The sequence below is a fragment of the Antechinus flavipes genome, chromosome 4 (genome assembly GCF_016432865.1).
Source record: "Antechinus flavipes isolate AdamAnt ecotype Samford, QLD, Australia chromosome 4, AdamAnt_v2, whole genome shotgun sequence".
Taxonomy (NCBI): domain Eukaryota; kingdom Metazoa; phylum Chordata; class Mammalia; order Dasyuromorphia; family Dasyuridae; genus Antechinus; species Antechinus flavipes.
In genome coordinates, this window is record NC_067401.1 from 365,547,296 (window position 1) to 365,567,989 (window position 20,694).

The 20,694-nt window shown below is 32.0% G+C and overlaps 1 protein-coding gene and 1 long non-coding RNA gene across 3 annotated transcripts in view; one reads left to right on the top strand and one right to left on the bottom strand.

Moving 5' to 3' along the window:
- EPRS1 (glutamyl-prolyl-tRNA synthetase 1) overlaps nt 1–20,694 on the top strand; it is a 67,901-nt gene that overhangs the window by 42,894 nt on the left and 4,313 nt on the right. For both annotated transcript variants that reach the window (XM_051998266.1, XM_051998267.1), the window contains 10 exons: nt 1,018–1,069; nt 1,758–1,967; nt 3,892–3,964; nt 5,738–5,817; nt 6,014–6,115; nt 7,332–7,487; nt 8,060–8,257; nt 8,641–8,814; nt 18,704–18,864; nt 20,002–20,080. In XM_051998266.1, coding sequence (XP_051854226.1) covers nt 1,018–1,069; nt 1,758–1,967; nt 3,892–3,964; nt 5,738–5,817; nt 6,014–6,115; nt 7,332–7,487; nt 8,060–8,257; nt 8,641–8,814; nt 18,704–18,864; nt 20,002–20,080 — 1,285 coding nt within the window. The remainder of the gene's footprint in view (nt 1–1,017; nt 1,070–1,757; nt 1,968–3,891; nt 3,965–5,737; nt 5,818–6,013; nt 6,116–7,331; nt 7,488–8,059; nt 8,258–8,640; nt 8,815–18,703; nt 18,865–20,001; nt 20,081–20,694) is intronic.
- The window catches only part of LOC127562507 (uncharacterized), a 33,224-nt gene continuing 24,025 nt past the window's right edge, over nt 11,496–20,694 (bottom strand). The window contains exon 3 of the long non-coding RNA XR_007953685.1: nt 11,496–17,735. This is a non-coding gene — a long non-coding RNA (uncharacterized LOC127562507). The remainder of the gene's footprint in view (nt 17,736–20,694) is intronic.

Here is a 20,694-nt window from a genome sequence, read left to right on the forward strand (position 1 = left end):
ACCTGAGTTCAAATGTGGCCTCAAACACTTAACACTTTGTAGCTGTGTGACCCTGGGCAAATCACTTAACCCCAATTGCCTCAGCCAAAAAAAAAACAAATGTGATGTGTTTTGGTTATGCTATCAAAAAATAGAAAGTTGTCAGGTGGAAAGAATTATCCATTAAGTTTAAGAAAATCCATCAGGTTCATGCAAATTTAGAATAATGAGGTATATGTCCCAAGGTAAATTTGGAATGTTCAGTAAAATGTCCAGCTGAGGGACAGCGAGGTGGCGCAGTAATTGGAGCACCAGCCTGAAGTCAGGAGAATCTGAGTTCAAATTTGGTCTCAGACACTTAACACTAACTATCCATGTGACCCTGAGCAAGTCATCTAACCCCAATTGCCTGGAGGAGGGCAGGGAAGATGTCCAGCTGATATAAAAATCCAGTCAGATGTTCTAAAAGGGTTAAGTCTAACTTGTCTACTAATTTTAGGCCCAGTCTTTAGACCTCTGCTGGGTTTCTTTGTCATATACCTGCTTCAAGGATAATATATATATTCTCTCTGTACACTGAATTTATAGAGATGAGCAACAAAGAAGTACCCATATACAGTTTTATTGAGATTCTCATTGGAGTGACAACAGAAGAACCTGATAGGTTTCTTTTGCTGGTAGGGAGTAACAGCCAGAATTGGGATTGAATTCCATCACAAGTCAATTATGGCTATCCAAAAGAATCTACTCTACTCATCTGTAACTAGCTCTTGTGCTTTACAACCTAGTAATATAATATGCCTAGCTCTTGACTTTATGTACTTTAAATCTTTTTGAATGGTCCTCTAAAGGTTTTTGAAATGACTACTTTAACAAGGATAGAGAGTACTATCTCCTATCCTCTGATAAATTGTTAATTGTCCTTGGTATCAACTATAACTTGCTCTCTTCTGCTTAAAGTCATTTTTACAATTTTCTTTAAATATTAACAGTAGTAATTTCAGTTGGGGATTTACTTTTGTTTTCTCATTTCTATAGATTGGGATTAGAAGCAAAAAAAGAAGAAAATCTTGCAGACTGGTTTTCTCAAGTGAGTGTATTCCATTTGACTTTCATTTATAACTTGAATTGAACTTGTAATTATGTGCTAACTATTGTACATAATTATAGAAAAAGAAACTTGATTACATGTAATTTAATCTCACTTGTAACATTTTTTGGATTTTATTTTTCAGTCTATTGATCACATCTTTTGAATGAATTGTATGGTCTTATTTGTTTCTTTTAGATTATACTTAGGACAGGATAGACAGTATACATAGTTCTTAAATGTTTTTTGTGTGGTTTTACATTCTCTGTTAAAATTCTGTTCTGACATCCAGTGATGTGAGGGGTAACCTTGGGTTTTCAGAAGCTAAAATAGCAAAATGCAAATTCTGATTACAGAACCTATGAAATTGTAAAGGGTATGAGTTATAGGGTCTGGATTTGTGTTTGAAAAACTGGCATAGTTTACTTCTGAGAGATTTACCAGAAAATCTGCCACAACTACCAGCAAAAAGGATCTACTAAAGCATGGAGAGATTTTAATCTGCCTAAGTAGAATATATTCATCCTGATGAAAACACATATCTTTTGAAAATTTGAATTTGATTTAGAGCCTTTTGTGTAAATTTGAGATTAGAATTTGAAGTTCATGTTCATAACTTTTTTATATTTCATTAATCACTTAGTATTAGCTTTGTAAGTTCTTTTATAATAATATATATTTTATAAAGGTAATCACAAAATCAGAAATGATCGAGTACTATGATGTGAGTGGCTGTTATATCCTCCGTCCCTGGGCCTATTCCATTTGGGAAGCCATTAAAGACTTTTTTGATGCTGAGATCAAGAAACTGGGTGTGGAAAACTGCTACTTCCCTATGTTTGTGTCTCAAGGTGCTTTGGAGAAAGAAAAGACTCATGTTGCTGACTTTGCCCCTGAGGTAAGTTGGTTCTTCTTCTTCTTCTTTTTTTTTTTTTTTGGTAACATGGTTGTTATAATCAGAATTAAAAAAATTTTTTTCCACTTATGGATATTGAATTTAACTTTTAAAAAGCCTTTAGTAAGAAATTAGGAAAAATGTGCTTTTTAAATAAATTATGTAGGAATGGTTTTATATTAACGTCTTCATAGATAAATGGAAATTCTACTTTAGTCAGGTTTTTAATTTTAAAAACAATAGGCAATGAAAATTATTACTCTTTTTAAAAAAATATTTACAGTGGGGTAAGAATGGTTTTATAGATGTTTTAGCTATTAAGTTGAACTATCCTTATTTAAAAATACTATGATGGCAGTTTGTAATTTGTGCAGTTTTTACTGTCATTGCTGTAAGAACTATTAATCAGAAACATAAAGTTATATATTGCTGCTTCTCAATGCCTTTTGCCATTGCATCATTTAATAACATATCTTTTAACTTTAGGTTTGCCTTAAGGTTTTTATCCTGGGTTCTCTTCTCTTTGAATTGTCTTAGCTAAGTCTCATCAGCTCAAGGTTTCATTGTCATCTCTTTGCAGATGATTCTTAGATCTATATCAGAAAGTCAGCAAGTATTTTCATTATATGCCAGCACTATGCTGTGGAGTGGGGATACAAAGAAAGAAAAACACAATTCTTGTCCTCAAAAAACTCAGATCATGATTCCCTCTAACTTGTAGAAATAAATATAAATCTTCTCTTTGACATTGAGAGCTTTTCAAAACCTAACCCCTGATTTAACCATTGTGACCGATTACTCATTATTCCCCTTGAAATCCTTTATAATGAAGTCACATTAGCCTGCTGACATAGTCCTTCTCCTATGATCTTATCCTGCTTTTTTGCTGAGTGTCCACTAAATTTAAATGCACTCCCTATTTACTTTTGCTTCTTAGAATCTCTAGTTTCTTTCAAGACAGCTCAAGCACCACTCTCTGTGTGAATTTTTTTTTATTTAGTTTTATTTTTTCAATTAACAAATTCATCTGTTCTTTTCTTCTCCTTCATTGAAAAAAAAAGAAAAGAAAAACAAAACCCTTGTAACAAGTATGCATTGTCAAGCAAAACAAATTCCTGCATTAGCCATTTTCAGATGTCCCAAAAAAATACAATATCCCAAAAAGCTTTTGTATATAACCCAATTTACTCCCTGAGTCCATCACTTTTCTGTTAGAAAGTGGTTTAGTCATCACTCCATTCTCCCTCTAAAATATTATTTTCAAATTTATTTATTTATTTAACATTTTCCCCCCAGTTACATTCAAAACAATTTTTTTTCATTTATTTTTAAGATTTTTGAGTTCTAAGTTCTCCCTTTATCCTCATCTACAATCAAGAAACCACATGTGAAGTTATGTAAAACATTTCCATAAAAGTCAAGTTGTGAAAGAAAATATAGCTCTCCCATCCTAATAAAAATAAAAACCTTTAAGAAAAATTAAGTTAAAGAGAAAGAGAGAAGGAGAAATAGAGAATACTTCAATCTATATTCAGATCAAATTAGTTCTTACTCTGAAAATGGATAGGAATTTTCATTACAAGTCCTTTTAGAGTAGTTGTGGGTGATTGTACTACTGAGAATAACAAAGTCATTTATAGTTGGTCATCCCAGAATAATTTTCTCATATATTTTGAAGACTATAAGCTCCTTAAGAGCAGGGATTATTTGTTTCTTTTCTTTTCTTTCTTTTTTTTATATTTCTAGCACTCAATACATTACTTGACTGACCTCTTTACAGATGTTTCTTTACCCTGATTAAATGTAAGCTTCCTGAGGATAAGAGCTGCTTTGTATACTTGGTACCTAGAATATAGTAGTACTTGATAAATGTTAATTAATTGATTAATTGCTCAAAATTTTCAGAATACAAATTTTGTCTTTCTAGGTTGCTTGGGTTACAAGGTCTGGCAAAACAGAATTGGCAGAACCAATAGCTGTTCGCCCCACCAGTGAAACAGGTAAGAAAAGGCCTTGGATTAATGGAGAGCTCTACTTAAATTAACTTTGTCTCTTTACCAGAAATCTAAAGTTTTAGGAAGTTTAATAAAGATGGAAAAGATATGGTATGGAAAAGATAAATAGTCATATTCTCCTATCATGACTACAAAGGTCTTAGAAAAGCCTTTTCTTTCACTGTCCAATAAGAGAAATGATAGTTTGTAACACTTTCTAGTTAGGAAAATTAAATTAATTTTTTAGAAGTCTTTTTAAAGTTTTTTAAAATTCCTTTTTTTTCACTGAATGCTTAAATTCTATACCATTTCCAATTTTTATTAGTTATCTTGGTTATTTCAGTTCTGCAGATTTATTAATTCTCCTTAAATGATTATCTTTTTGCTTTATAGGAATGTAAAAGTTACCTTTATTTTCATACTTAAGGGATTTTGAACAAAACAAAATAATAAGTAATATAAAACACCTTGTCAGAATAATTGAGAGAATAGACTCTATAATCTGACTTTCAAGAGAAATCTTGCTTTTTTTATTGGGCATAGTAATTATAACCACAAATTTTAGAAATGTGTGCTTTTGTGCTTTACATCTTCAAGAGTCCTTATAAATCATCTTTTACAGGCTCTTTATCTGGCAGATGAGTAAACAGAAAGAATGACTTCTCTGAGAGGTTATGATCTGTTCATTTGGTAGATATGTTTACTTGGTAGATAATGGAGTGGAGAGTCACCCAACATCTTACTTCAAATCTGGTTCTCCTCACTGTACCATTTTTAAAAAACAATTTGTTTCATGGCTAATGGAAGGGAATGTTCCTTTTCATAATGGTAGGATAGTAATATACCATTTGTAATACAGTTTATATAACTTTGTATTTTAACATTAATTAAATTCATTTTTCATAAAATTGTTTTATTTTGTTTATTTGCTAAAATTCTATCTCACATGAGATCTTTTTAGAGCCTGCTTAAGCACTCAGACCTGATATTCTCTCTCTTCTGTATCTTATGACACTTTCTTTAGTATTTCATTTAATATTTTGTATGTTCACAGCACATGGGTTATACATAAAAGAAAATAGTACCAGTTTTGAGCAAAGCACCTAAAATAGCAATTTATATTAAAATTTCTAATTATTAGTAACAATAACTAAACATTTATATAACTAGATGACAAAAAGTTTAGGTGTGTTTGTATAAACTTTTGGGGGGTGGAAATAAGGTAGAAGTCCTCCTGACTCCAGAACTGGTGCACTATGCACTGTCACCTAGCTGCCTCTATATCCTTTTTATATTAAATTTGATGCTATGCTTTAGTAAATCTTTTGCCTGAACTATTACAATAGCCAGTTTTCTTCCTTCAATCCATTCTCCCTACAGCTGCCAAAGTGATATATTAAAGGACAAATTTGGCCATGTCACTCCCCTAATCTCTGCTGTTTCCCTATTACTTCTAAATAAAATAAACTCCTTTTTTGGGGATTTCAAGTTTTGCCAGCTTACCTTATTATGTTTTACTTTCCTTTATGCTATCTACAATCTTGTCTTACTTTCTGTTCAATATAAACCACATTCATTCTCCTGTCTCCTTGCCTTAGGTGGTCTTGTCTTCATGCTTGTAATGTACTTTTTAAAAAATCTATAATTCTATAGCACCCTTTCCTGATGTCCTCCAGTAGCTAGACCTACCCACTCTCTGGAAATGGCTTTGTATGTTTGTCACTAGTATATTGTTAGATTATTAAGTTTTCTTCTCTTCCCCTTCACTTTGTTTTTTAGTAATGTATCCTGCTTATGCAAAATGGGTCCAGTCTCATAGGGATCTGCCAATCAGACTTAATCAGTGGTGCAATGTAGTGGTAGGTACCTAACTCTTATTGATTTCATAAAAAGTACCTAGTTACTGTTTATTAAATTGAATAAATTTTTTTTGGATATGAGACTATTTTGGATCTTGAGAGTTGTGAAACAAATACCAAATAAAGTAGTGGTCAGTTTAAACTAAAAAAATTTCACTAGTTACCTGAATTGTAAACACATTAACTTCTTTTTCAGCGTTGGGAATTCAAGCATCCACAGCCTTTCCTACGTACCCGTGAGTTCCTTTGGCAGGAAGGACACAGCGCTTTTGCTACATATGAAGAAGCTGCAGCAGAGGTATAAGTTTTTTGTGATCTATTGATTTGCTCTGTGGGTATATTTCCTAGCACATTATATCCATGTAATAACCATTCTCTAAGTGTTTGGAAGTAAAAATTAAATCTATTTATAAAATAAAGTGGCACAAAAGAGATTTTTACAGGAATAGTCTTTGATTTATACATTATATATAATATTATGTAATACCCTTATTTTTAGCTTGATGACTATCCCGTTAGCAAAGGGCAAGTATCAGCATATACTATGATACTTGAAAAGCTAGTTAGAAATTGCCAATTTAACTAAGTTTGGAGATATTCCTCTCCATAAGAAAGGAACTTTTTCATTTTAAAAAGTAATGAAGATCATGTCCTAAAGAATAATCTGTTTAAGTGGAAGGAGTGGCCATCTTCATGAAATGAGAAATCTTATGAAGTGTCAAATGCATTAGAATTTAAGTAATTTCTCAATTGAAATTTTTCATTATTTGTTGTTTGTAGTTGAAAATTTTGACTTTAAAGTATAGGAATAAATGGAGTTCTCCTTAAAATGCATCTATTTAAAAGCATCAGTAAGAATCATATGTAATGGGAACAAACTAAAACCATTCCCAGTAAAATCAAGGGTGAAGCAAGCTTACCCACTATCACCATTATTGCTCAACATTATATTAGAAATATTAGCTTTGGCAATAAGAGAAGAAAAAGATTAAAGGAATAAGAGTAGGTAATGAGGAAACCAAATTATCATTCTTTGCAGGTGATATGATGATATACCTAGAGAACCCTAGAGAATCAACTGAAAATTTTTACTTTGGTATTGATAGAAAAAAGATAATCATTGTTGTTTAATTTTTAATTATTTTGATTTCTCTTTAGAAACTTCTTTTTACTTGCTTTTAGCAATATTACATATATATATGAGAAATATATATAATATATATGTACACACTCATACATGTCCATACTCATGTACATATCTACTTGACTTTTATCCCCTAAATTTGTAAAATAAAAATTGTAGCAATATGATTTTCATTTGTTTTATTCTCATTGTTAGTTCAGAAGCTTCCCTTTTTAAGTTTGTACTGTTCGCTTTTACAAACCTTTTCAGAAAAAAAATATTCTCTTACAATTTAAAAGGAATTTCTGTCCATTTTTTTAAAAATTGAGTCTTTCTAAATTGAAATGAGGAAATGTTATTAATGTGAAAACATAATTTGCAATATCTATAGGTCCTGCAGATACTTGATCTATATGCTCAAGTGTATGAAGAACTCTTGGCTATCCCTGTTGTAAAGGGAAGAAAAACTGAGAAGGAGAAGTTTGCAGGAGGAGACTATACTACTACAGTAGAAGCATTCATTTCTGCCAGTGGAAGAGCAATTCAGGTATCACCTTGGAATATAGACTTTATTTAATACATTTAGGTGTGACAATCAAAGAAGTAAAGACAAGAAAATTCCTGAAGGTGATTTTTAAAATCACCTTTAAATTTTTAAAATATTTAAAAATTATTTTTCTACGTTTGCCTTTATTTAGGACTGTATATTATTGGGTAAGATAGACATATTTAAAGAAGTTCAATATTAAATATACTTCCTCTTTTTTATTTAATGGTAATGTTATAATTTGGTCTTCAGAAATAACATTTCCTTTTTTTTAGCAGTGGAAAGAAATCATGTTCATTAGCATCCCTGAATAATGTATATTTTTAATTAAATGAAATTTTTTTTACTACCCTTAAACATATCTATTTTATATTATTATTTTTTTTTAAAAAGAAAGTTTCTAAAATAATGATGATTAGATAGAATAGTTAACCTTTTTTTTTTTTTTTTTGTATAGAAGAAAACTTTTTAGAATTCCAGCTCTTATTTGTCAAGACATAGTTAATTATTTTAACCTTACTAAATAAGCTGTCATGCTTTTTTATGCTTGCAACTGTTTAACTTTATTTTAGGGAGCAACATCACATCATCTTGGGCAGAATTTTTCTAAAATGTTTGAGATCATTTTTGAAGACCCGAAGACACCAGGAGAAAAGCAATTTGCCTATCAAAATTCTTGGGGACTTACAACTCGAACTATTGGTGTTATGACAATGGTTCATGGGGACAACATGGGTTTGGTCCTGCCACCTCGGGTAGCCTGTGTTCAGGTAAGGAAGAAGTCTCTTATGTAACTTATTTTCTACTTTGAAAAGTAGATTTTTAAAATGCATTGTAAACAAGATAATGTAGACTGTTAAACAAATTCTTATTCATTTTAACCATTTTGTATCTATTTGTTTTATTTTGCTTCTATAGTTAATTACTTTAAGTTCTTCAGGTACTTACTTTAAAATATGCAGAGTATTTTCTACTTCAGAGAAGAAGCTATTTATGGGATCTGATAAATAATTCCATAAAATTTCTAGCAATTTACACATTACATACATCAAATTGCAGAGTTTTGTAGATGGTTGCAAACTTTACATAATAAAATTACTTGAGTCAAATTTATTTCTGTATTCTAAGTTTGGGATATTTTACTGGCTTATAGGTTGTTATTATTCCTTGTGGAATTACAAATGCACTCTCTGAAGAAGACCGAGAGGCATTGTTTATGAAATGCAATGATTATCGAAAACGACTGCTCATGGTTAACATCCGTGTCCGGGTAGATTTACGAGACAATTATTCACCAGGTTGGAAGTTCAATCATTGGGAGCTCAAGGTAAATTCTTCTGAACTGTTTTTCCCTACCTGATTTTATTCCAAACTTTGTTATTTGTAGCTACTTTTTCCTCATACTTAAAGGCTGTATTATTATTCCTCTGTATTTTAAGTGATAATATTCTTTGGTCAATAAAAATTGAAAATCCAGATGGTGCTTTGCTATACATGTATATACGTAGACACGTACACAGATAGATAGATAAATGGATAGATGGATGGATGGATGTAGTATTTGTTTACTCTATAGATATGTGGTATCTATTTAATTTTTATATGCATACTAAATTTTTAATGGAAGAGTTGTGTTAGCTTTTTTTTTATTGAAATAAATGTGATTATTTCAATTTTAATATAGTTCCATCAGGAATTATGGTTTCACTAAGTAGTTGAACTATTTTCAAAGTATAATGTATTATTTGTTGACTTGTTTATTGAATATGTGTAGTTATTTTTTTATAATCATTGTGTATGTTATTTTCTTCTTCTCTACTTCTCTCTATCATTTCAAGTAAAACCTTTTGTGCTTCTCTGTACTTATAACATTCATTATTTCATGTTCATCATTTCTTACAGCATAATGTTCCATTACAATCAGGCACTAGAATTTGCTTAGCTATTTCTCAACTGATTGGTATTTGTTTCCAGTTGTTATCACTAAAAGTGCTATATTTTTGGTATATATCATGACCTTCTTTTTACTCATAGTCTTCTTGAGGTATAAGTCTTGTAATGGAATCTCCGAGTCAAAAAGTATGGATATTTTAGTCACTTTGTTTGAATGATTCCAAGTTACTTTTCAAAATGATTGGACTGATTGACAACTCCACAAACAATGAACTAGTGTGGCTGTGTTCCGTTAAGCCCTTCAGTATTGACCATTCCCATCTTTTGTCATCTTTGCCTATTTGCCAAGTGTTCAATGAAACCTCAGAGTTGTTTTGATTTGCATTTCTATTATTAATGATTTGGAATATTGGCATGTTTGTTAAGAGTTTGCAATTCTTTTTGAGAACTTTGCCAACAGCAAATGGGGGATGACTTTTGGTCTTTTTATGCACATATAGACACATAAGCACATGCATGCATGCACAAGTGTGTGTGTGTGTGTGTGTGTGTGTGTGTGTGTGTGTGTGTTTAAAAATATCATGGATACCAAATCCTTTTCAGAGAAATTTGATATAATGATTTTTTTCCCCCTCCATTCAACTACTTCCTTTATCCTAGGTTCATTCATTTTCTTTGTGCAGAACTTTTTAAGTTTCATCTTATTAAATAGATCTATTTTGTCTGTTGTAATTATCTCTGTTGCTCATTTGATTAAAAATACATTTCCCCATAGCTCTTTAAGGATCTTCTCTTTTAATTTTTTATGATATAATCTTCAGTATTGAGTTTATATATCTTTTTAGAACACATTGTGGAATTTAGCATAAGGCGTTGGTCTAACCTAATTTGTGTCAGACTGCTTTCCACTTTTCCCAATAGTTTTTATCAAATAGACATTTCTTTCACAAGTAATTTATCTTTTCCAGGTTATCAAACAATGGGTTATTGAGATCCATTGTTTCTGATTCTCCATTGTCTATAATCTGTTCCATTGATCTTACCTTTCCATTTTTTTTAAACCAATATCAAGTGGTTTTGATGATTGCTGCTTTGTAATTAAAGACCTCAAATAGAGAAAGAGGAACTAAAACTGTTTGTATTTGTTGATGGCATAAAGGTTTACATAGAAAATCCTAGGGAACCAGCAAAGATGCTACTTGAAACCATTAATAGCTTCATCAGAGTTACAAACTACAGAATAAACTGTCAGAAATCAGGAGCATTTCTATGAGGTAATAACAAAAACTTATAAGAGGCAGTAATAGAAATAGAAATCTCATTCCAAATAACTACAAATGCATAAAATATTTAGGGATAAATATGCCAAAGCATATATTGTATATATTCAGTGACAAAGTACTCCTTAAATAAAAAACTATTTAAATAGTTGGAGAAATATTCAGTGCTCATGCTAGGCCATAAAAATACAATAAAAAAGACAATATTGCCATAGTCAATTTGATTCTATACCAATCAAATTATCAAACAATTACTTTACAAAACGTGAGAAAATAATAGCAAATTTCATTTCCAAAAAGCTCTATAATATAAAACTAAATGATTAAAAGGGGTAGAATTGAAGAACTTCAAACTATATTATAAAGCAACAGTCAGGAACTTACATTCTAATAGAAGATGAAAGAGGAGTAATGTGATGAAAAGTACGTTAAGAGAGTTCTAATCCAAAGGCATAACTTCTGGATGATCAGAAATCTACACTAATACAATAAGGCTGAAACTGAGTTAAATAAGTTGAAAGTTTACCAATCAGTGAGCATAAGGTGCCCCTAGGAAGAACAGTAGAGTTTTAGTGGGAAAAAAAGACTAAAAAAGCAGGGGGGTCTGGCTTACAGATGGCCAGAAAATAGTCTGTTGGGAGACCTAGCTAGGTGAGGTGAAGACAGGTGATGAAACTTGAAAGGATAGCTTATGTGTTGGATAACAGATTTATACTCCAATCCTAGCAAACTGGAATGATAAGCTAAATCTTAACAGTGAAATATAGATGACTATAAAATCTTATACATTGGTTCAAGAAATCAGCTGCCTTGGGAGAGTTGACTACAGATTATAAAATAGTACTGTGCTGACTGGCAAAAATCCATTGTGAATTTAGATTACAGTTCAATTCAGTTCAACAAACATTAAGCACCAAGACAGTAGGCCTTGGGCTTACACAGATAAATAAGTTTTGTCCTTATTTCTGAAGAAACTTATAACTTAATAGATAAGGGAAGTAGCAAGAGCAGATGTTTTAAATTGAAAAAACTCAGGCAAGTTATGAGAATTACAGGGAATAAGAGATCACTTGTTATTAAAAGAATCAAGGAAGTTTTCATAAAAAAGACAACATCTGTATTGGATCTCCTAAAAGGTGAAGAATGGGCTGGAAGGTGTGTCCATTTGTAGCAGGATGTAAACTGAATATGTAAACAAACACAAGAGGGCAGTAAAAGTTAATGAGAACAGAGGGCAATGCCTATTTCAATTATGCTGGAATGGATAGGAGTCCATGTACATTTACAGGAGTCATGAGAAGTAATTCTGAAAAGGTAGTTTAAAGCCACATTTTAGAAGTCCTTGGATGCCATATACAGGTATTTGTATTTTACCTGGCATTGGAATTATGAGACATTGGAGGTTTTTGAGCAGGGATTTATGAATCAAAATAAGATATAAGGATTTTTTTTTTTAATATATTGCAAAGACCATGATGTAAAAGATGAATTGGAATTTGGTACCTGAGGTAATGAAGAGTCATAGTATTTTTTGTTTCTAAGGTAGTCAGATTATATCTGGACTTTTGTGTTTGATTCTGGGTCCAAATTTTAAGAAAACTAATGTTGACCTTTGGGAAACTTCTCTAAAATGTGAAGATTCTAGACTTTTATCACCCTTTTTATTTAACTAAAAACCTGGGATTATGTAGACTATTTTCAGATATTTATAAAGTGCTATTTCATATATATGTATAAAAGTTTGATGAGGAGTTAACTAAAAACCTGGAATTATGTAGATTATTTTTAGATATTTGTAAAGCACTATTTTATATATACATATATTTGGTGATGAGTTATTTATAAACAAACAAGAAGAATCATGGTGGTTTTTCAATCACTACCTCTAAATCCTCTTCAGAATCCTATTCATTCTTATTCAGTTTTCCTTCTAATAAGTGTCTATTCAATCTTTCTGGTTCTTTTACTTTGCATTATTTTTACATAGAACTTACCAGATATCCTGATATACATCAGCCTTTTTTGGCCCAATTTGCATTACAGTATTCCATTGCATTAATTTAAATAGTTTAATAAACCATCCTCCTTTTATTGAAAATTGTTTTTAATTTGAGTTTTTGTTTTGTTATTTTCAGTAACATTGATGCTATGGAATTTCTTCTACATATTATAGCTCTCCTCTCTTTTTTAAATAATATGTTCAGGATATTTTCCTAATAATTTCATTGTATATAATAAGTATATAATAACATCAGCTAAACTTGTCAACAAGTTGGGTATGGGGGATGAGAGAGAGAAGTCAAGGATAACATCTAGGTTTGAAGCTTAGATGAGTGGGAGGTTGGTGGTAACTTCTAGAATATAGGGAAATTCAGAAGAGAAGATGGTTTTGACAGAAAGAGTTCAGTTTTCAACATGTTTAAGATGTCTACAGGACATCTAATTTCAGGCGTGCATCTGGAGGTTTGGGCTAGATAACTAGGTCAAAGAATCATCAACATAGAGGTGACAATTGAAATTATAGAAGAAAAGAGAGCCTAATATGATCTAGACAATGATCTGGCAAGGGGAACTGAGAAGAAGTGATTGGAGAAGGACTGACTAAGAAGAAATTTAAAAAGACTGATTAAGAAGAGAGTGGTGTCATAAATACATAGAGACAAAGAATATCAAGCAGAAAAGGGTGATTAACCATGTCAAAGGCTTTAGAGAAGTTAAGGAGGAGGAAGATTGGAAAAAGACTTTTAGATTTGACAATTAAGAGAGCACTGATAACTTTATAGAGCATGATTTTGGTTGACTGATGAGATTGGAAACCAGATTATGGGAAATTTAAAAAGAGAGTAAGTAAAAAGAACATAGAGCTATAAAAAAAAAAAGAAAGAAAGAAAGAAAAATTGAGGCAGAACAGGGGTCCTCCTGGAAAAATAGAGAATATCTGAAGAAAAATGCCAGGATGTGGTTTGTTCCAGGCTGGTTCTGCTGGAACAGCAAGCTGCAAACCCTGGGGCTAGCTAGTTTGAGAGGTAGCCTTGGTCCCAGCAACAGGAATTTTCACCTTGGAGATAATGTGGAGTCAGGCATCTGAGTCAGGGAAGACCGAGGGAACTTTAACTGATAGAGGATGCCAAGTCTAGCTGTGTTGCCAAAATATGGTCTTTGGTGAGAAGGAATCAGCATTCGCCTGGTGAGTGCAGAAGCAGTGGGGTTAGGGCTGGCTGTCAGCACTTATAGAAGAGGAGAGTTCTTGATTTCAGTTCCAGGCCAGAGGGGAGAGCTGAAGGGGAGGACCAGAGGCCAAAGAAACTTATCCCCCACACCCTCGTATTAGAGGTGATCATGCTAACAAGAGGCTATACTTTTTTTTTAATAAACAGACAAATGGCTGAATAAATTATGGTATATGAAAGCAGCGGAATATCATTGTTCTATAAAAATTGATGAGTAAGCTGATTTTAGAAAGGCCTGGAAAGATGTACACAAACTGATGCTGAGTGGAACAAGCAGAACCAGGAATACATCGTACTCAGTAACAGCAAGATTGTGAGATGATCAGCTGTGAAGGGAGTTGGTTCTTCTCAGAGGTTCAATGATCCAAGGCAATTCCTATTTTTTGGATAGAGAATGCCATCTGTATCTAGGGAGAACTAAGGAGACTTGAATGTAAATCAGCACATGCTATGTTCTTTTTTTTTCTTTTTCTTCTGTTTTTTTTTTTTTTTCTCTTGTGGTTTTTCCCTTTTGTTCTGATTTTTCTTTCCCAACATGATCCATAGAGCAGTGCATATTTAAAAAACTTCATGTACATGTACAACCAGAAAAAAAAGAAAACAATAGAAAAGAGGGGAGAAAGGAAGGAAGAAGAAAGAAAAAAAGAACCCAACCATAGGAAATTGCTATAGGAATAGAGAAGATCAAGTTCATCTTCAGAGAAAAATACTGAAGCAAAAAAAGCCTCTCCTACCTCAAAGTGCAACATCAACTGGTCACCTGCCTAAAAAGAATTGATAGAACTCCTTTTAAAAAATCAAATAAGAGAGATAAAGGGGGAAAAAATAACAAGCCAAGAAAAATAAGCAGATTATGAAAAGTCAATCAACTTGAAAGGAGCTCCAGAATTTTTTTTTAAATAATAAATCAAAAATTTATTTTATAACAATTCTTTGGTATACACATAATTTTACCATTTATTAAAGATAAAAAGTAGATGTTTATATTGTTATGAATATGCTTGTTTATTGTAACATAGTGAATTAAATCTTGGTGGAATATTTGATCTTTTTTACTGGTGCCAAATTTTTATGACCCTCCACATTCAGTTACACATCCCTATATATATGGTTGTGAACCAGAATTTAAAAAGCTTTGGCGATCCAGAGTCTTTTTTTTTTTTTTAATTTATTTTTTTAATAACTTTTTATTGATAGAACGCATACCAGGGTAATTTTTTACAGCATTATCCCTTGCATTCACTTCTGTTCCGATTTTTCCCCTCCCTCCCTCCACCCCTTCCCCCAGATGGCAAGAGTCATTTACATGTTGAATGGGTTGCAGTATATCCTAGATACAATATATGTGTGCAGAACCGAACAGTTTTCTTGTTGCATAGGGAGAATTGAATTCAGAAGGTATAAATAACCCGGGAAGAAAAACAAAAATGCAAGCAGTTTATATTCATTTCCCAGTGTTCTTTCTCTGAGTGTAGCTGCTTCTGTCCATCTTTGATCAATTAAGGCTCTCTTTATCAAAGAGGTCCACTTCCATCAGAATACATCCTCAAACAGTATCGTTGTTGAGGTATATAATGATCTCCTGGTTCTGCTCATTTCACTCAGCAGGAGATCCAGAGTCTTAAGGGGAAAAAAAATGACTCTTTGAAAACTAGATTTAGGCAAGAAGAGGCCAACAGTGGTCTAAGAGACCAAGAATTAATAAAGCAAAAGATAAAAAATTAAAAAAAAAAGATCAGGAAACATAAGAAAAAAGTTTTATCTGGAGAAGAGATCAAAAAGAGAAAACAAAAATAATTGGACTGGCTGAAAGCTATGTTCAAAAAAAGAGTTTTTTCATCGTATCGTCAGTCTTGATCTTGATATAATAATATAAGACATAATCAAAGAAAATTGTGCTGAAGTGTTAGAACAAGAGGGGGAAAGTATAGATTTTAAAAATTCACCGATTTACCACCTGAAAGAGGTCCTACAGATAAAACCTACAGGAACATCAAAGCAAATTCTAAAACCCCCAGATCATAGAGGAAATATTACAAGCAACAAGAAGGAAAAAAATGCAAATGTGGCAGAGCCACAATTAGAATTCCATGAAACCTAGCAGTGGCTTCTTTAAAAGACCAAAGATCTTCAACACTATATATCAAAGAACAAAAGAACTGGGGTTGTGGCCAGAAATATCATACCTAGAAAAGCCGAGGACAATCATGAATGAAAAACTAAAAGGATATTCAATGAATTTTTTTTTTTTTGTCTGTGAACTTTTTTTTTTTTTTTTTAAATAACTTTTTATTGACAGAACCCATGCCAGGGTAATTTTTTATAGCATTATCTCTTGCACTCACTTCTGTTCCAATTTTTCCTCCTTCCCTTCACCCCCTCCCCCAGATGACAAGCAGTCCTTTACATGTTAAATAGGTTACAGTATATCCTAAATACAACCGAACAGTTCTCTTGTTGCACAGGGAGAATTGGATTCAGAAGGTATAAATAACCCGGGAAGAAAAACAAAAATGCAAGCAGTTTATATTCATTTCCCAGTGTTCTTTCTTTGGGTGTAGCTGCTTCTGTCCATCCTTGATCAATTGAAACTGAATTAGCTCTCTTTATCGAAGAGATCCACTTCCATCAGAATACATCCTCAAACAGTATCGTTGTTGAGGTATATAATCATCTCCTGGTTCTGCTCATTTCACTTACATCAGTTCATGTAAGTCTTGCCAATCCTCTCTGAGATATTCAATGAATTGATAGACTTTCAGGATTTTGTTTCAAAAAGACCTGAACTTAATAGAAAATTTGATATAAAAGATGCAAGAGAAATATAAACATCAAAGACTAATTACAAGGCACTCAATATGGACAAACTATTTCTATTTTATACATGTCTTTGTATAAACCATATATATAAGACATTAATAATTGGATAATTTGAAACAAAGATTGGGGTAGAACAATTATAAGGTATGAAAAAACTGACAGAGGAATTAGATGGGGAGGAGGGTTGCTAGTTCAGGCATCTTTCATTGGAAATGAGTTCAAGGGGGAAGAATACATACATATTTATTAAGGTATAAAAGTCTTCTAAATTCAGAAAGAAAGAAGCATAGGGGGATAGAGGATAAAGGAGTCTTATGTGGGTGGTTAGGATTTATCATATTAAAAAAAAGTAGGAGTAAGTTAAAACTAAAATAGATTTAATCAAAAAGGAAAAAATAAGGAAACTATACTATATGCCAATATTTTACATTGTTTTAGATTTTTAAATATAACTAGACAGTATATGTCTGGAATATTGCTATGGTATAGGTTATGATGAGTTGGCAGAGTTAGAAAAATATGGAAGGACTTGGACTTAAGAAGATGTTACTCACTTTCAGAGAAACAAAGGATAAATAAGCATAATTACCCAGATAGATATGAATGTATATAGCTATGTATGTATATGTATGCAGATGTTTGTATATGTAGGGGTGTGTGTACAGGGGAGGGGGAGAATAAAGTAAAAAGTACACAACAGAGAAAAAAACCTACAAGGAAGCAAAGAAAAAATGGATAGTTTTAAATATAATGACTAGTATTTATTGTATAACTTTCTTGAAATGGACAGTTATTGCTTTATATTTGAATCCTCTCTTATGTTCTTCTGTGCACATGGCAAAAAAAATTTTTTTATTATCTTTTTCTATGGTAGGGGTAGGGGGAAGCGAAGCAGTTGGGGTTAAGTGAGTTACACAGCTATTAAGTGTCAAGTACCTGAAAACAGATTTGAAGTCAGATCTTCCTGATTCCAGGGCTGGCATTCTATCCACTGCTCCATCTAGTTGCTTCTCTTTTCTTATTTTCTGTTTAAATAAATAAACTTATATCTTAAAAAAAATAAAATCTTCCAATTTTTAGACTTTAGTTCTAAGTTTCATTCCTTAATAATATTCTTGATTTTTTAATGTTTATTTGATTGTTATTTGTTGCTCCAAAAAAAATAAATAAAAATCAAAAACTTTGACCAACTAGAGAAGCAGAGAATTCAGTGAAACAGATCAGAAACATTTTATTTCTCTATATGTGAAGCTTATAGGATTTCTGTTAATGAACTGCCTGTTAATGGAAGAGTTGAGCATTGATATAATTATTTGCTAGGAAATTTTATAGGAGGTTTACAATGAATAAGGGATAAATGATTTTACTTTTGAGATTCCTTCTGTTCCCATTCACTGATTTTCTATTCTACCACACAACAATGTTTTCATTTTGAGCTAAATATTTAGAGGTTTTTTTCTTCTATATAACTTTGTTATTTTTTGCAGTCCCTTTTCTTAGAAAACAACCATATTTAATATAGTGCAGTAATATTATTTATGTGCTTTGTTGGAATTCTCCAGATTTTTTTGTATTTTTTGTATTTGTTTTGTTGATTATATATGTATTGTTACATAAGAGCTGATATGTACAGGGTTGTGCTCTCATGCAGGGTTCCTCAAAGTTGGAGAGATATTTTGGCCAAGATAATGGGGTGGTTTGACATTTCCTTCTCCAGCTTATTTTGCAGATAAGGAAACTGAGGCAAACAGGGATATTTGACTTGCCCAGGGTCATTCAGCCAATAAGTGTCTCAGGTCAGAGTTGAACGTGAATCTTTCTGAATCCAGGCCTGTGTGCTATGCGTGCACCACCCAGCTGCAGAGCTTATAGAGAGAAAACATGTTTTTATTGTATATATAGACTTGTCTTTCTTATGATTCCTGACATGCATGTAATTGCAGGTATTTGCATGTGCATGTGTATTTATGTTACAGTTATCTACATTTTCTAGGGAGTTCCAATCAGACTTGAAGTGGGACCACGAGATATGAAGAACTGTCAGTTTGTAGCAGTCAGACGAGACACTGGTGAAAAGCTGACGATTGCTGAAAAGGATGCTGAAATGAAGCTTCGTGATATTTTGGAGGATATCCATGTTAACCTTTTCAAAAGGTTGGATCCTTACAAACTATCTGAGATATAGGATAATAAGTTCTTTAAACATGATGCTTAGTTTTTAGAAAAGAAATTTTACAGGCCCTTCTAAGTAATTCCCATCCCAAGTAATATTTTTCATTATTTTCTTTCTTTTATTCTTCCATGACACTTCATAAATGTGTTTGGATTTTAGCAAATACTGAAAAAAGATAATTAGAACAGTGATATTTGAATAAAGGGGAAAAAATAACAAACATTTCTGTTTACATTAACACCCATGTTTTATAATATGGGATGAAACTAATTTTATGTTGCAATCATCAAATTTAATATGACTAGGATGCTGATTTGGAGTTTAAGCTTGGTTTAATCTGCCACAGCTATTCGATTAATTAATTTATATGGGTAAAATGTAGAGTTGCCATACAAAGACTTTCACTTTCAAGCATTTATGTGGTCCCAGAAATCTCCAGTATGCAAAAGGGAGAATATGTATTGAGGGGTGAGAGATATTTTATTACCATACATTATATGCCATTCATTTGTTTAAGGATGGGATATATAATTACAATTGTAATTGACATGTGAAAGTGGAAAAAAGAACATATAATAAAATTCTTAGGCTACCTATTGAATCAATTACATTTCTAAAATTTTAAAATTTTAAAATTCTTAAGAGAAGAGACTGCTGTGTTAAATCTACTAAGAATACTAAACAGAGAGCATTTTAAGCTTCATTTGGTTCTTAAAACAATCATGTCAGGTGGTATCTGCTTTACCATCCCAAGTAATATTTTTCATTATTTTCTTTCTTTTATTCTTCTGTGACACTTCATAAACTGTGTTTGGATTTTAGCAAATACTGACAAAAGATAGATTAGAACAGTGGTATTTAAATAAAGGGAAAAAAATAACAAACATTCCTGTTTACATTGACACCCATGTTTTGAGACGAAGAAATTGAGACTCATAGGGACTGTGACTTGTATATGGTCACGTATCTAATAAGTAACAGCACCTGGACAAGGACAGAGGTCTTCTGTATCCAAGCCTATTGATATACTCTAACTTGTTTACCACCTTGTGTTGTTATAAACTGGTTATAAATATTGGTGAATAAAAAGAAGTATTTGTTAATAATTTTCTCTGTAGAGCATCTGAAGACCTCAAAACTCATATGGTTGTAGCTGATACAATGGAAGAATTTCAGAAAATATTGGATTCTGGAAAGGTAAACGATTTTTGAAAAGTTTTTAAAACCACCATGTAGGTGAATTTAAAATATTTACTTGATCTTTTTAAATACTGTTGGAACTTAAGGAACAATATGATTATCGCTTTTTATAATTAGATGAGGTGGTTTTATTGCAATGTTCTCACCTGAGGATTGTTATGAAAAAAAGTTTTTCCATATGAGGCTACTCAAACTACATGACTATGTAATGAATAAATGATATTATAATGTCTTAACGTGTTTAGGGAGCTGATAATCCACATTGACTAATGTATGGACAGCTACAGAATTCTATTGTGAATGTGATTGTTGTTTTGAGTGAAGAAACTCAGGCTTAGTTAGATGACAAATTGCCCAGATTCACACTGACTATCTATAAGTACCAATGCTTGAGCTAAGTCCAGATGTTGATACCTGATTTAGTAGACTTTGTGGCATATCTATTTTCCCATAGGAATTGATAAATCTTAAACACTTAAAATATATAAGCACTGTTTTAGCACAAGAGATAAAACTAGACAAAATAACTAATGTGTATAGTTTTGAGTTCAGGCCAAAATTGAATTGATTGCCTTTTAAAAGAGTGAATTCCTCATAATTGAAAGTTATAA